Raw genomic sequence first — 17,490 nt, 5'->3', positions numbered from 1 at the left:
AATTTTACCTTCCATAGCAAGTAATTTGTTTTATTCTTTAAGTTACAAATTCCGCTTATTATGGATAATTATGTGCAACTACCTTTAAAATTTAAATTGACATGACACTGCAGTTTTTGGGGCACGCTTCTGTGTAGTGATTCAGTTGTCATAACTTAGGAAGCTAGCAAGGTTTCTAGGTATATTACCATTTCAGAGCACAGTCCATTTGAAACATGGAGAGAGTCCCGAATACAAAACAACATTTGCTAGTATGAGATTGGAGAGAACCCCATTTTATTTATTATTAAATAGAAACAATAGATCCAGAAAACAGAGACCATCACTTCGAAGGCAGCACTATCGTTTTTGTTGCTTTCATTCAGTTAACTTTTGAAGACGACATTAATAAACAATTTCAAGCTTCAAGTGGATCGTGCAAACTTAAATCTCAAAGTAACCGTAATTCTTCTTGTTAATATACAATAAACAAGGCATGCTGACAAATCATCATGCATGCTCCACATATCCAGAATAACGTCTATTAACAGTATGTACAATTGTTGGTAACATGCTCGTGACACCAACAGATGCATCGTCATCAGATCATTTGGCTGCTTCTCATGTTATGTGCAGCATCTATCTGAAAAATGTAGGAGTAACATCCATAATCATCATCTTCGCAAGTTAGTTCAAAATAAATAAATGAACACCATATCTGCGTCCCCTCCCCCAGAGGGGAGAGAAAAGAAACACCAGAGAATATGAGATAAAACCTCCCTCCAAAATTCAACCAAAGACTCCGCTGTAAATAGACTCTTCACTCTATGGAATCTAAATAAGGACAAAGACTATGATTTCCATCAGATCACTTGAGTTGGGGTCCTTCCAACTAACCCCGGGCATTGAAATTATGCACACAAGTGTAAGCTGAGAAAGTGCTCAGTTTGGCCCTTGCGACATGGAGATATTTATTTTTTTTAAAACCAAGGATATAACTTGTTCTTAAATTCATTAAAACCTTAAAAGGTTGTCCATAGATATTTAACTAGCGGAGAGGACAAGTCTAAAGGGCAGCCCGGTGCACTAAGCTCCTGCTATGCACGGGGTCCGGGGAAGGGCCGGAGAGGACAAGTCTATTTCTGTGAATGGCGAGAGCATACGTTAAGCTTAAGAAATTCACATAACATACCAACCGAAGGTAGTTGACTGCAAATCAGGTGCTGCTGCTACCAAGATCAAAGTCCATGGTGTAATCATATTCAATTGTTGGAATAACCGAAGCCACAAACTTCAAGAATAGGAAAAGGTACCTGCAAATGGTGCTTGAGATCAACATTCAAGAGGAGATCAAAACCTGATGAAACAGAGAAACTAAAAGGAGATCCAAATTTAGGAAGATCATGCATTTCAGCTGTTGGGCAACATATGTCTCAAATCTTCTGTCTAAAACAAGCACATTTTACTCCCAGGAAAACTACTTGACTCACCCTTAAGGCCTAACAAATCCATCAGATGACTATTGTAGGAATGCGAATATTAAATTGGATGTATGATCATATAAAATATGACAAGATTTGAAATATTACATCTGACAGATGTTGCAAGCAGCAAACATAGAGGATAAAATGAGAGATCAGCTTATAGATAGTTTGATTGAAGCTCATAAAAAGGTATGGGAAAGATTAAAAATTTCATGGAAATAAGTTATCTAAAAGGACCTAAAATCTCTTTGAATCAATAAAGATTTAACAAAGCATGACACAATTAAAACAAAGGACCCACGTAGGAAATACAAACTAGTTGAGAATAATCAATTAACCATATAGGGATAACTGTTAGAATTAGAGAAATCCTGATTTATCTAAAAATTAGTATTGGGATGAAATTGAGTTGAATAGAACGGAAAAGATATAGAGAATTCATATAGCTGACACCAATTGTTTCAACTTGAGGCGAAGTTGGAAGATTCATTGAGATTCTCTTATATGCAATGAATAAATGTAGATAACTAATAGTCTCAAGTAAACAAGAACTATATCGTTCTCTTACACTATAAAAGTATCAATAAGAATTTTTGTTTCCAACTATTCTAATGATGTCAGTAGCATACTCCTGCATTTTTTTTTATCAAAAACTTGAGTTCATTGCTAAAAGCTAGATGGAGGAGGGTTGGGTTGAAATAATGTTTCAGTCATGTCAAAAATGAAACTGGAAATCATCACCATAGTGCTAATTTTTTCCCAACAAAAAGGCTATTGATTTCTTTAAAAGGTGAGCACTCTGTTTTTTATCGCATGACATCCCATATATATGATTTCTGCTACCATGTCAACCAGTGCTAAAATATGCTCCTGCAGCTGCAGGAAACCTTCCATGGTGCACAGATATGAAATAGAATTTCTAGAACAATATGCAATGGTAACTAACCAACTATCAGGGGAGACACCAGTGAATGCCTAAAATTTTAATGTCAAAGCATCAACTTTCTTGAAAAAATAGATGCCAAAATGAACAGAACCTCCATCTGATTCGTCGCTACATAGTATAGCTCCTTTGAATGCAACATAGTAACAGACTTAAATGCTAACATGCATGCTTTATTCACACATGCATACGTCGACGAGTTGTAAGTATCCCCACATAACCAAATCATATGGGTATTATATGTGTGTAATTATGCATACTGCTTAATGAAAAACGATACTAGAAGAGAAATTAGAGTATACTTGTCAACTTCAGGTTCAACTCCTCTCGACATCAGAACATCAATAATTTTCTTCATCACAGCCCCATGTCGGCAAGGATGTACGGAAGCATGTTTCCCTGGCAGATGTGGATGGTCTTCAATGGTCACCTAAGTTAAGAATGTTGAGAACGAAAGATTAAAAAGAATTCATCATCAGAAAACTTGTTTTAGTTAAATAAGAAATAGGGTTATAAAAGAAAGGAACTTGATAATCAGTGTGACAGCTCATACAGTTGTTCAGTTGCCATGTATAATTTGGTTCAACAACAAAAAATTTCAACCAGATAAATGGATACTGCTGGTCAAACGAAATAGTCCCTGGTGGGTTCAGTTTTGCACCGAATAGATACGGCTATTACTGTTTCGCAAATCAGTTTGGCATTTTTCGGATACCAAGAAAAAGATTGAGTTGAGATTTGAAAACCCCAAGCAGAGGTCTGGATGTTGTTCACACATAGGTTGCATCATCTCAAAGCAAGCATTCCAGCTCCATTATGTCTAAGGGAAAAAATAGAGCCTCTTCCAGAGTTATTGACGTCAGATGTGCAAAACAAACCATTACCTCATTCAGTTGAATTTCTTAGAAAATGGCTCAATTGGTGAGCTCGAAGGAGAGAAGAGAGTGGGGAGGGAGGGAGAAATAAAGTGTGTATAGAAGTGTTTGATTGCCGATCAATTAGACAGCAATGATCTGAGTGCAGAGGAGACGGCAAGTGGTCGTAGGAGGGAAATGAAGGCATATGCAATATTGACAAACTATGCCACATTTAGTTTTTTAATTTAAATAAAAGAACAAATATGATAAAGAAAACAATATCTGGAAAAAGTTGAATGCATGCGCTTAGACTTGATCTCCAGATGCAAATTAGCAAGAAAGAATCCAACCATCTATGACCAAACTACTAGACCGTGATATAGGCTTGCAGGAATGGCTGTTCTAAATAACTAAACGAGTTAACTGAACTGATTCACTGAGTTAACTGAACTGATTCACTTGATCAGTTTCTTCCTTATGACGAATAATGCACAGCCCTGAGATTGCTGAGCAAACAACAATACCATCTTCGTTAAAACTTCTCAAAGAGTTAGACAAGGAGCAATTTTATAAATTCCAACTCTGAATGTCTTGTATTACTTGGACCCTAACTACTGCATTTTCATCTACAAACAATCTACAGCATGGAAAAACTTATTTAAGCTCGACCCTAAATAGCATCTAGACCTAAAAGATGTATCTCACCGTCTTGCGTGCATGGTCTTGACTGACATCTTCAAGTACGCGCTCAGACTGCAAAAGCATCCTTGACTGCCACATAAAATCAGGAAGTGCTTACTACACATGATGAATATTATTAAACACAGTTGCAAAAATTCAGAGTTCACTGTATTGCAATCAGATCATGAAGCTTCCCAGAAGACCGTGATGCATGCCTTAAAAAGAAGAGAATCTTCTTTTTCCAAAAGCAACATTAAATTTATATACTCACGTACAAGGATATTTCAAAGCATCTTAAGAATAGACATTTCCATGAATTTCAACAAGGGGAACCGCGTGGGTTCAAAATTTCATCTTTGTGCAGATCTTGTATAATTTAAATAGAATTAGGACTAAGGAGAGTAAAACAGACTTGGGATCATTCTGCAGAAATGAGCATAAATTATATTTCAAGTGATATAAAGTAGAACAACAACCTCACGCGAAGTATCACATTGACTTAAGCTTCCCAAATATTACCTTCTCATATTTGGATAAGAGGTAACAGAAGAAAAGCCAAATTTCTCATAAATACCCCAGTAAGTTTCCCCACTAATCACCCCCACCCCCGCAAAAAAAAAAAAAAAAAAGAGACGCCCATAAAATCCAGGTGAGCGCTCGTTGTATCATCCATTTCTCAAATGTATGGTTACTAAGTTGTTTATTTCACAAATATGTCGTACTCTTTCCATCATAAACACAAGTGAAAAATGTAGTCATCAACATAATTATATATTTAAGGCAATTAAACGTTTTATTTTGACTGACCTCATCATATCCAGTGAGCCAAACACGAGGTGTTTGATAATATTTGTCATACCTACAAAAAGTACAGATAGACATTTGACATAATAGTTAATAAGCACTTCTCTTTAATGGGAATTGCAAGAAATAGACAAGATTACAAAATCTAATGAATGAAGTTAACTTACGTGATGCTGACATCATAGGTTCGTGTTCTTAGAATGTTGTCATCATCAGGCTCATTGGCCACAAGATATGTGGTCTGAAGGGTAGCCTGCAAGAAATCATGAGAAGTTAACCATTTTGGTATTGTAGATGGAACAATCTCAAAGCTGATAATTTACAGAGATTCAACAAACTGAACTTTGTGCACAAACAAATATCAGAGCAGCATTCTTTATCTTTTGTTTTGGAAAAGAATGGGAAGGGAGTCAGCAGTCATTGAACTGAAAGATAAAGCAGCTTTGGGAAGTTTGAAAAAAGAAGTTTCTTACATCTAACAGTATAAAAAAGAATTTTGTCATATATATTTATACCAGGAGAAAGTCAAATTGAAGGCAACTATTGGATACAAAAAAACAAAAGAAAATGAGAGATTTTTTTCTTGTTTATCAAGCAAGATTTGAAAGAGGGGGGGGGGGGGGGGGGGGGGGGAGTTATCAAGCCTTCCCTGTAAGCCATAAACTTACTTTCAAGGAGATCCTAACAGTTTTTCACTAATGAGGAATCATGTGAATAGTCATAGCACTTCTAAGCTATTCAGTATCTAGCTTTAGCTGTTTCAAAAACTACCAATACCACCCGGTTGGCTTTAAACAATTCTATTTCTAAACTTGGGGGCCGTGGAAGCAGCCACTAATGCTTGCATTAGGGTAGGCTGTCTACATCACACCCCTAGGGGTGCGGCCCTTCCCTAGACCCTGCTAACGCGGGATGCTTTGTGCACCGAGCTGCCCTTTTTTCTATAATTCTAAACTACATTATTTGTAGAATAGATGTATTTCTAACTCTAAACATCATGGATGTTATAACTTATAAGGAGAGCAATTCATCAAACGAAATGAAAAGAACTTTTTATATGACCTCTCAATTAGAGCACCAGGAAAATCATCATCAAAGACCATGGAAATATAGCATCAGGTATTTTAGTTTATGAGCATGAACAGCTATAGCCAAGTAGCCAACAGATTGGATCACGATTCTGTACGAAACCATTGTAGTAGGACTTTTTAAGATCAAATAGACAAATACAAGGTGAAACAGTAGGCTGTTGAGATTAATCATAAATCACACAGATCTTAAAACTATAATAAACGCATATAGAGGCAGCTTCTTACAGGGTCTGTTTCTATAAGATTGTCAGCTTCCTCATACTCTCCCATGTCGGGTATGTCTTCCTCTTCCTCACCTCCAAAGTATGATGGGATTGACTGGATAGTGTTCTTTTTGCTGATTTCTAATGCTTCCATAGATGGCAAGTTATCATCCTCAGCACCATTGTTTTCTAAGAAATAAAAGGGTCAAAATGTCACAAGGCAAAATGGATAAAATTCAATTCGTTATGGGAAAGTATAGATATACCAGATACCTTTTGGTTTGCCATGAGTTGCCAGCCAACCATCATTGTCCTCGTTATCAAGAAGAACTTCACCTCCAGCAGCCTCATATTCTTCCTCTACTGATGCAGCTCTTCTCAGACAAGGAACTGTGCACAAAGTTAAAGTGGCACGTGACTAGGGCTGGCAAAATGGTTTTAAAAAAAAAAAAACAAGTAACCATCTAATCCGACCCATCAAATATGGGTTAGATAAATGACCTTTTAAAAATGGATCAACTAGGATATTATTCATATTAGTATCTACTAAAAGATGGATATCCAGATGGATAATATGTATATCCATATTATCAATACCAATCGGTCTGCTTATTATTTTTCACGAGTTCTTGCTTTACGGGAGTCTAAGCTTGTTTTGGCTTTTAGCTTGTGGTCTAACCTGATTATTCCTGAAACGATGGATAATATGGATATCCATATTATCCGTCGGTTGACCCATTATTTATCCGTGTTAAATATGGGTGGGTCGGATATTTTATCCATTTTTGTTTAACCCGTTTTTGACCCGCCCATATCCGACCCAACCCGCCCCTTTTCCACTCCTACACATGATCTATACTGGTGCATAATAAAAGTTTTACATTCTTTTTCTTTTTGGTACCTATGAGACAAGTAGAGAATGCCTATGAATGAAGAAATATCTAAAAGAATGGCGAAGAGAACTACAAAGATACAGAGTTCCACCTTCTTTAAGTCGGGATGGGGTGCTAAAATTCTTAAGAAGTCGTTGAAGATTAGAAAGCTCAAAATAAATAAAAAATTACCAATTCCAAAGAGAGGATTAGTGAGCAACAGAGGAAGATATAGCATTAGGCCACAAAAGTATCCTTAGCAAGATGGTTAACTTGATATACTAGGGGCCGATTGAAACACTTAGATTCAGTGCATAACATGTCTTAGGCAATACAGTTCTTAGTCCTACTTCCTAACCACATAGTCACTTCCCAAGATCATCAGGATATCACTTGAAACAAAAAGATGCTGAGCATAACATGTGTTGGGCAACAAAGTTATGAGTCCAGTTTCCTTTTTGAGTCAAAGGTAACCAAATGAGTTCAGTTTCCTTACCTCATGGCTACTTCCATGAGCATCAATATTGTTCGTCCTATTAGATTATGAAACCTCTCTTTCTCAGTACGCTCTTGAAATTGCATAAAAAGGTTTAACAAGTTAGTATTAGAGATTCATCAGTTCTGGATTCTGATGATGATCAATTACTGACATCGGGATAAAAAGGGCAGCCTGGTGCACAAAGCATCCCGCGTTTGCAGCACCCCACGGGGTGTGATGTAGACAACCTACCCTAATGCAAGGATTAGTGGTTGTTTCCACGGCTTGAACCCATGATCAATAGGTCACACGGAGACAACTTTACCGTTGCTCCAAGGCTCCCCTTCAATTTCTGACATCGGAATAACATACCCAAAAGTTACATGGATACATCAATTGTGTTAAAACTATTAATGTTCAACTACTGAACAGAACTTACTCCTTAGCTTTTTGGTTTATTTTCAAGATTAGTTTAGCTTAATTAAGTCTCGCAAGATTAGTTTGCTTAAATTAAGTCTAGCAAGATTAGTTTGCTTAAGTTAAATCGAGTTATTCTAATAAAAAGGTGTAAATTTATCACTAATTAAGTGAAAGAATGAAGTCATCATGCACACATCAATTAGCTAGCTCGTAGTTGCCCCAAACACATTGAATTTTATGAAAACTACTAGCAGGATGATGGTTGTAGATAGGTACCATTTCTAGTTATCAAGAATTGCTTGTCGGCTGGTAAATATGACTTCCTCTTACTAGGCTCACCTGATTCCCTGTTAATGACCAATGAACCATGACATAAGAATTAGATGCAACAGAAGCAAATGTAATCAGAACTATAAGAGCAGCAGAAAAAAGTTAACATTAGGTTGACCACTGCATAAATAAAATACTCAAGAAGACACTTTTTTCTTTTCGTTTTCTAAAGGGGAAGCTAAAAAAAAAATCATCTTCAAAGCAAAACAAATAGCTGCACAAGATGACAGAATAACGAGGGGAAAACAAAAATCGATCAGCATCTCAAATACTGAAAATGCATAAAACCTCTATATGAGAAATCAATAGTCCCATCAATCAATTTTCTCTTTAGCATCAAACAAATTCTTTATCTATTACTCCCTCCATTTCAAAATAAGTGGTGTTTTTACCTTTTCATTTTGTTTTAAAATAAGTGGTGTTTCACAAAATCAAGAAGGCATTAATTATTTTCTTCCAATTTTACCCTTACTTAAATAGATGTAGTTTCACATGCATGACCAAGAAACAATTAAAGATCTATTTCTTTTTCAAGGCATTTGATTAAAGGTAAGTAAAAACACTTCTTACTTTCTAAGAGAGAGTAGTTTTCTTAAGAGGTGTGCCCCAAGCTAAAAACACCACTTATTATAAAACGGAGGGAGTATATGATAAAACGCATCATTGATTAACAACCCAGTGTAATCCCACAAGTGTCTGAGGAGGGTAGGATGTACGCAGACCTTTATATATACGCATAGAAATTGTCTCTGTGAGACCTAAAGGTCACGGATTCGAGCGATAGAATCAGCCACTAATGCTTGCATTAGGGTAGGTTGTCCACATCACACCCCTTGGGGTGCGGCCCTTCCCTGGACCCTATTAATGCGGATGCTCCGTGCACCGGGTTGCCTTTTTTTTTTTTTTAATAAACTCCAGTTTTGCTATTACTAGTTGTACCATCAACATACAAGTTCAGATATAGCAGAAAAGATTTCATGTTGACAACCCAACTAGTTTGGTATTGAGTTCTAGCTGTTTTCTCTTCTTCTTTGTTTTTTTTTTTTTTTTTCAATGACGAAGGAATTCACTTGGGGATAATTAATTTGACTTGGTTCAAGAGCCGTGTTTTCTATGAGCTATGTTTACCTTATGACATTGAACCAAAGACCTAGAAGAATCAATATTCACAATTCTAATCCGCAACAAGACATAAGATGTAACCTTAGAATTAGCAGCCTACATAGAAAGGGTAAAAAGGGGGGAAATTGTTGAAGGAATTACCAAGACCAGGTAGGGCATTTGGAGACGAGATTATCGCCAGCTAAGACGAATTCGCTGACGCTGAGAACGCCTTTCTCTTTGAAAGCAGAGACGGTACGAGGACTAGTTATTCTCTCTACCGTACCCTTGAATGCCCCGTGAAGCTGTGACAACACCATTATTATTGTAGAAGCAGTTGATGATCAAAGCTCTGATGAAAAGTAAGAACAAACAACTTTCGTCTTTTCTACTCTTTCGGAAGTTTTTTGATTGAGAGAAAAGACAAGGCACAAGTTCCTTTCTCCAGACTTTTTTATTAGAGATTTGGGACGATTAGGATTATTTTAATTTTTCCTCAGACCCGTTTGCCTTGAGAAGTGAGAACTTTTCACTTTCGGAAATTTGGAGAAAATATTTATTAGAAATGGCCCTTTTATACTTTATCATATACTTTTGTACGAGGTTTATATATTGTCTACAGTAAGTAAGTATATAATGTTGTATATCGTGTGTATAAATACTGTTACAAAAAAAAAAAAGTGTACATAACTGAACCACAACTTGCCCACACAACTGAGACGTAATATTTGTACATAACTGAAAGTGACAACAGACGTCTATAAAGCCTCTAAGATTACTAGAATTGAACAACTGACGTATCGTCAGGACAAGGCCCCGACCTACCTGTAATCTCTATACATTAATAAGAGTACTAGACTCGACGCGGCTCCAGATAGAAATGGAGCACACCGCACAACAGCTGAATGCCCCCAACTACCTGACGAAGAAATCTGTCAACCTGTACAACTGAACCTGCAACATGAATATAGTGACTCCGGTGATACGCTCAAATTACACATATTAATGGCGTAAAGCGGACGTTGTCAAATATAGTAACCCAAACAAGGTTGGGGTCGAATCCCACAGGGAATATGGAGAGAAAAGGGTATTAATTGTATGTGACACTAGTCTTTAAAGGCTTTAATCCTATTCCGAATGTTTTGAAAAGAGATTTGGTTTGTATTTGCTATTTTGAAGCGTTTAGAATTTGTTTGGATTTGGAGAACCAAAATTGTGTCCCCGCGATGATTAGATGTTATGATATGGGTATCAATATGATATATTTCTAATGGATCGAGGTTATGTATGCACTTAATCTCTAATACACTTTCTAATATTTTCCAATAGTTAGAAAGTATTTCTTTTCATGATTTTCCCAAATGCAGAAAAGTTATAAATAAGGTTGATTAACTATGTCAAGTAGAACTCATCTTATCCCTAAGTGAGTTCATTAAACGAGGGTTAGCGTCCCGAGTCCTTGTTATATTATTTCAAATCACACCCTAGTTCATCTTTCCAAATAAACTAGGGTTTGTGCATGAACAAGTGTTTGCAACCACTAGTGAACAATGAATATGAGAAATAATAAAATACATCACAACCCATTATCTATATATATATATATATATATATATATATATATATATACAATGTTAGACACTCATTACATAGCACCCATCATTTTGGGTCCACAACTTTGATTAAAGAAACTACTCACACATTATGGTCTCAAAAGTGGTAAGCAATAAATGAGACATAAAGCTTACAAAGTGTAATAACGATGATGGAAAATGGAATCTTGTTGTCTTCACTTAGCTCCAAAAGGGGAGTATTCAATGCTCACCCACCAATGGAACTTTTTAAGTGGTTACAATAAAATCTGGATGCCAAAACAAACCTAAAATGTTCTTTAAATAGGCTCCAAAAACGCACAGCAGAAACTGACAAAATTGCTCCCGATAGCAAGATCGACGGACCGTCTATCGTTCGACGATCCGTCGATTTCTCCGTCCTTTGTACCTTCAGCCATGTGTTCCATTCGACGGTGTCGTCGACCAGTTCGACGGTCCGTCGAGTATTCCGTCTTTCTCTCTTCTGGTTAAGAGATCTTGCTTGACGACACAAATGCCTCCGTCCTTTGTCGTCTTCAACTTTGTCATCACTGGAAAATCGAGCTTATCGACGGTCCGAAGGACGGTTCATCGGTTGATCGACAGAACGTCGATTCTTCATTTCTGGCCAATTTTTTCCTTTGCTCTTTGCTTTTTTGCTTTTGGGCCATTATTTTCCTAAAACATAACAAAACATATTAACGAGAACCAGACTTACTTGAAAACAACCAAAATTCATAGTAAAAAGGCGTCGAATGTGCCACAAATCTGCGGCACATCACCCGGCAAAAGGGACATGAATACAAAAAGAATTGTAATTGTATGTAAGGTAGACAAGATAGTTGATACGCTCAAATTACACCTATTAATGGTATAACGCGGACGTTATCAAATATAATAACCCAACAAGGTTGGGGTCGAATCCCACAGAGAACAATATGTAGGCAATTTAAGCAGATTAGGAATTATCACTAACAATAGCTAGACCGAACGCATCAATGGTGGTTTTTGATAAGGTTTTGATAAAATACGGAAATATAAATTCTAATCTAGAAAGCAAGTAAATTGATCAATGGCCACAAGAATGGAATAAAGGAAACTACTTCTCAAGTAACGATCCAATATATGTCACGAATTATAAATAATAGCAAGTTTATGTTATTTAGCCTCAGATAATGACTCTAAATTAACTTCTCCCGAAGATTAACTAGACTACCCAATTGAAGATCCCTCAAGCAATTAGGAACATTAAGAACACCCGAATATGGCTACAAGTGGTATCGCCTATTCCTAGGTCAATTTCCATTAGATGAGGGTTAACGCCCCAAATTCATGTTAATTATTCTATCCCAACCCCGTTCTTCCTCTTCCAAGTTTCAAACAAAGTAAATGGGCAAGTATTAGGGTTAGCTACTCCCTTGAGAAACGTTGAAGAACAAGAATAATTAAAATAACAATAACTTACTTGATTAAAATAATGTCGATCAATAAATAAGCACAACAAGAGTATCAATCTTAATTGTCACCAAGAAATTCCCATAAACAAGGATTAAATAAAAGAAAGAATATTTACGTAGGAACCCTAGCCTCCAAACTTGTGTTTTATGCCAAAGATATGTAAAAATCTATTTTATGGACTATTTATAGGTGTAGGAAAAAGCTCAAATAAAATAACTGAGTCCAAAACAAATTGGGAATGGTTGAATTTCGGACCACCCTTTGGCGTATTGCGTCTGGCAAAGCATATCAGGAAATAAACTTCAGAGGCCTCTTTTCCATGCCATAGCTATGCGACGCGTGCGGTCAGCACACACTGAAAGTCTGAAACCTCCAATTTTGTTGAACTTCGCTGCCACCAATTTCACTCCAATTTTAGTCTCTTTAACTTTATTTTGATTGCACTTCAATCATTACCATCATCATCAACTAATCATTATCCATTCAATTATGTTATTAATTTCAACGTGAGTTCCATCCATTTCGCAACTTTCCACTTTTAATTTAATTTTGCTCCAAATCTCTTCATCTTCACACCGCTTTATTCCTTTTAGCTCTTCAACTCTTTTTTTCTCGTTTTTCACTAGTTTTCCACAAATAGGCTCTCGGGACCTCGGAATACCTGAAACACAATAAAAACCACGTAAAATCACATAGACTTGCTTAAAAACAAGTAAAACTTATAGCCGAAAAGCATCGATTGTGGCGAAAAATCACGCCACATCAATAGTTTATGCCAATACTCAAACTCATATAAAAACAAATGAAACATAATCAACTAAGTACATTAGGAAGCTAAGAGACAACCTAGGAGATTACATGTGAGTCTTACTGTACTTTATGTCATTCTGAACATTCTTTATAACATTCTGATGATAGTTTTGCATTGCTATCTGTAGCAATGTTCTGAGATCATTCACTATAACACTTGAGATAGTATTCTTTTGATTCATTCCTTACCTTTTGGAAGAAGTGAGTCGTATAGGTCATGTGTGAAATACAACATATAATAAGGATGTAATAGTATGCACAATTGAAAAACAACATGGGTGACACATATGCGTCTCATCAGACCGTCCATAGAGCTAACCTTTACCTGGGTTGAACTATATGTTTCATCAATTTGTCCATAATCAACTTTTACTTTATGTATTTTATCAGACCGTCCATAGGACTTGTTACATACGAGTAAGCAAATGACCAATGCACCTCACTACTATAAAAAAGGGAAAAACCGATGACGAAAATCGACGGCCAGCGTCAGTTTTTTTAATGAAATCGACGGGAAACCGACCCTTTAAAGTCCGTCGGTTTTCAGAGCCTCGCTTTTTGAAAAACGACGGACCACGTCGGTTTTTTCCGACGGACTGCGTCGGTTACGTAGTCCGTCGAGTTTTATTCAATAATTTTAAAAAAAAAAAAACAACAGACAGAGTCAGTTTTATTAATTTTTGATTTTTTATCTTATATAAAAATAATATATATTTTAAAAAAAATGACGCACTGCGTCGGTTTTTTATATAATTTTTTTTATTTTAATTAAAAAATCGACATAGTGCATCGATTTTTTCATAAAATTTAAGAATTAATTTCCAGAAAACCGACGGACAGAATCGGTTTTCCGTCGGTTTTCTGGAAAATTTGCAAAATTAATTTCCAGAAAACCGACGGACTGCGTCGGTTTTCTGGAAAATTTCCTGCATGCAAATCATGCATTTTCTGCAACCATACCTGCACAGAAAACAATACCAAAAGCTGCTCAGAAACCAGTACCAAAAGCTGTTCAAAACTAGCATTAAAATGCTCCAAATCAATTCTAAAAGAGCTACAATACATAAAATCACCCTAAGTAATAATAAAACACATCAAACACTATCTAAACACATCAAATACGATCTAAATAGACCTTCAAAGTTCAGAAATATTTAAATGTCCAACCAAAAGTAACATTAACTAGTTTTAACATAAGTCCATTATTAAATCCAAACTACTACAAGTGATCATCCGGTGTCCGGGCTACGTAATCACCGTCATCATCATCTTCTGGGTCGGAGGGGGGGGGGGGGGGGGGAGAAGGGATCACAGCAAATTGTCCACATGCAATGTGGCTTTTAACTTATGCCATTAGCGATTCAAGGCTCGCTTTCATGGTGTTACTTTCCTCAACTCTTTTTGCCTCAGTCTCAGCTAATTTCCTATTAAGTTCAGCAATTTGCTGCGCCATAGCTGCGACCTGAACACCATCAACTCCCTCGGCTTGTCGAGAAGACCCTTCACCTCGCAATCCTGACCGAAGGCGACTTAAGTTGTTCCTTGGACCTAGACCGTACACTCTACCCTTTTGTACTCCCCCAACTGCTTTACACCAAAAATCTATCTCTAATTCCGGTGGAGGACGGCTCGGATGCTCAGGCTGAGTTTGGCTGTACTGGTCCACATCATTCATAAATTGCGTCTGTATATTAAAAAATGAAACTTAGTATATAACGAATATATCATAATTAAACTTATATATAATAACTTAAATAATAAAATTATCACTTACATAGGACTTACGAGCCCTGTCCTCAACCCATACGGTCGGATCCGACTCCTGCTTCTTCTTTTTTGTGTGGGTCTTTAGGAATAGTTGATCCTGAGTTGACATCTGTCTCGTAGCTTATTTCTGCAAAAAAAAAAAAGTTAAACATAAAATTAATAGCTCAATAATGATATATTGATCGTAGGTAACTTTAAAAGTATAAAATTACTTACCATTGTCCTAGCCACGTGCCCCTGACTTCTTGCACCCGCAGTGTGCAAAGACCCACCTTTCTGGGATGCACGGGCAGCCTTTGCCTGCTCAGACTTGGCGATAAACTCAGGAGTTCGCCAATATGCCTTAAGTTTCTCCCACTGTTCAGCGTTTAGCAATTGGGGCATCCTCATATACCTTCTAGGCCTCGAAAACCAATCAGACAACCTTGCACTCCCCTTCCTCTCAAAGTTTGCAGCAACCTTATCATTGTCCATTGGATCCCATGTACAATACATCTGCAAGTCAAATAGCTAATGTTAGATGATTTATATAAAAGTAAATTCAAGTTATGAAATGTATAATAAGATGCATACGTTAAACTCTCTAAACATAGCCTGTCGAGTATCATATGGGATTTCACCCCATGAAGTATAAAAATGATCGCCATAAAGCCTCCGAACAACATCCAGCAAGACTTTTGTAGTGTCGTGATCTGGATAGAACCCGCAGTTAAAAAATTTAATGCATATTAGATTAAGACGAAAAAAAACTTTAGGAAAACTTAATAAAAGACAATCTTACCCAACTCCCTCAGGCACGATGAAAATCCGACCCATTGCATCTCTATCTCCCGGATGTAAACCATGATATATCGGTGCCTGTATAGGAGTCGGTGCAAGTGCAGGTGCAGGAGGACGACGATGGGTCTGAGACTGGTTGGATGGCAGTGACTCAGGCTCAGAGCTGCTATCTCTAAGGCGCAAATTAGATACACTTGGAGGTGTACCATTTGGAGAAGGAGAAGGAGACAAAATGGCCGATGTGCTAGGATATCTGCCACGTGGTGGGCAATACATAGGTATAGGTATAAAAATAGGATAGGTAAATGATGTCGGCTGAGGTGGTGCTAGCTGAAAGACCCACTGACCAGACTGGGCCTGCATAGAAGAGCCAGGCATAAAAAAAGAAGGCGGAGTAGACTGCATATGTGGAGTGGACGGAATGGACTGACTACTAGTAGTTGTAAGATCTATAGGTCTCTTATATTTTCTCTTACTAGTACCTCCAGCTCTACCTCTACCTCTACCTTGATCACTACCACCTGATGACATCTGCATACATAAAATTAATAACTCAATAATGATATATTGATCGTAGGTAAAAATTTAACAAGTATAGAATTGTGTTATTATCAAGTATAGAATAAACTAACATGCAACTAGTTATCCTCCCACTCATCCTCGCTTGTTTCATTTTCATTAGATAATTCTTCCTCATCGCTTGTTTCAGGTCCATCGGTTGATTCTTCCTCAACATTTTCTATGATAGTTACATCATCTTCATCAACTTCTTCTAATATGTGTTGAGGATGTTCCAAACAATTTTCTAACTCTGTGTCAACCGTTTGATGAACAACTGGTACATCATTTTGATACGCCACATCTAATGCATTATCGACCTCAATCCTCCCCACAGGCTTAGTCTTTATAACCACCCACCAATCAGCCTTATCCCTGCGCAAAGGATATGGAGCATAATACACTTGCTTAGCATTTTGTGCAATTATAAAGGGATCATAGCGATTGTATTGTCTTGTGTGTTTGACTTCAATTACGTTATGTTGACGATTCACCCTTGTACCTCTTTGGCTTGGATCAAACCACTTGCACCGAAATAATGTTATCTTCTTCTTAAGGTAACCTGGATACTTAAGTTGTATGATCTCCTGCAGCACACCGTAATAATCAACAGTTACACCGCTACCATCAGCATCGCCTTTAATGCACACTCCACTATTATTCGTCTTCTTATATTGAGAAACTTCTTCGGTTTGAAACTTGTAGCCATTAACAATGTACTTTTTCATTGTCCTAACTTCATTGCCTGGTCCAAGAGCTATATCTTTCACAAATTGGGAATGTTCTCCTGTATGATAAACCTATATAATAAGGAGGAAAATTAAAATTCAATAACTTCTATGTAGCCTACATTTAATTGAAATTATGCAATGAATTTCCACAATTACAAAATCGTACAGCCAATGGGAAAACTTAGAATATATGGCTTCATCGCCCTCAAGTTCTACGAAGTAACTGCTTGACATATGCAAGATTTTCATTAGTTTCACCCTTATCAGTTACCCATTTAATTCAGTAACATAATTCGACACTCACTGAATATATACTTGAATTTCAGGGCAATTGAGCAAAACATGTGTCACAGCTGATTGCCTCTCCATACTACTCAGGGTTCATTTTGGAGGCTTTTTAGAACCTCGTCCTGGTTGATTAAAGATGGACATTGGTGGGTAGTTATGATCAAACCCACCCTCATCATTACGGTTGGGCCTATTTCACATACACGACACTTGCTCTCCGAAATAATATGAACAGAAATGCGTTGTTTCCTTTGCAAGATACG

General features: G+C 37.0%; 1 protein-coding gene across 2 annotated transcripts; it reads right to left on the bottom strand.

Annotated features, from left to right (window-relative positions):
• Positions 1-326: 326 nt before the first annotated feature.
• LOC132638691 (autophagy-related protein 3) lies at positions 327-9,771 on the bottom strand. Of its 2 annotated transcripts, none has more exons than XM_060355488.1 (10): positions 9,406-9,771; positions 8,089-8,159; positions 6,316-6,432; positions 6,065-6,231; positions 4,916-5,001; positions 4,752-4,803; positions 3,969-4,034; positions 2,709-2,836; positions 1,172-1,304; positions 327-622 (listed from the first exon to the last, which is right to left on the bottom strand). In XM_060355488.1, the coding sequence occupies exons 1-9, from the start codon at positions 9,561-9,563 to the stop codon at positions 1,196-1,198; spliced, it is 954 nt and encodes a 317-aa protein (XP_060211471.1). In that variant the 5' UTR covers positions 9,564-9,771; the 3' UTR covers positions 327-622; positions 1,172-1,195. The 2 variants fall into 2 exon arrangements, with proteins under 2 accessions (XP_060211471.1, XP_060211478.1); XM_060355495.1 differs by having other exon boundaries at positions 1,172-1,292; positions 9,406-9,768.
• Between the last annotated feature and the right edge of the window lie 7,719 nt (positions 9,772-17,490).

The sequence above is a fragment of the Lycium barbarum genome, chromosome 1, assembly GCF_019175385.1.
Source record: "Lycium barbarum isolate Lr01 chromosome 1, ASM1917538v2, whole genome shotgun sequence".
Classification (NCBI taxonomy): Eukaryota; Viridiplantae; Streptophyta; class Magnoliopsida; order Solanales; family Solanaceae; genus Lycium; species Lycium barbarum.
Note: the sequence above shows the minus strand (reverse complement) of the source record. Positions and strands in the feature narration are given on the sequence as shown.

Excerpts from the sequence above, each read along its gene's own strand:
- LOC132638691 (XM_060355488.1), bottom strand. The coding sequence starts at position 9,563 with ATGGTGTTGTCACAGCTTCACGGGGCATTCAAGGGTACGGTAGAGAGA. Across the intron at positions 6,232-6,315 it reads AACTCATGGCAAACCAAAAG|AAAACAATGGTGCTGAGGAT; the intron begins GTATCTGGTATA and ends TTTATTTCTTAG. Across the intron at positions 4,035-4,751 it reads GGCTCACTGGATATGATGAG|TCAAGGATGCTTTTGCAGTC; the intron begins GTCAGTCAAAAT and ends TTTATGTGGCAG.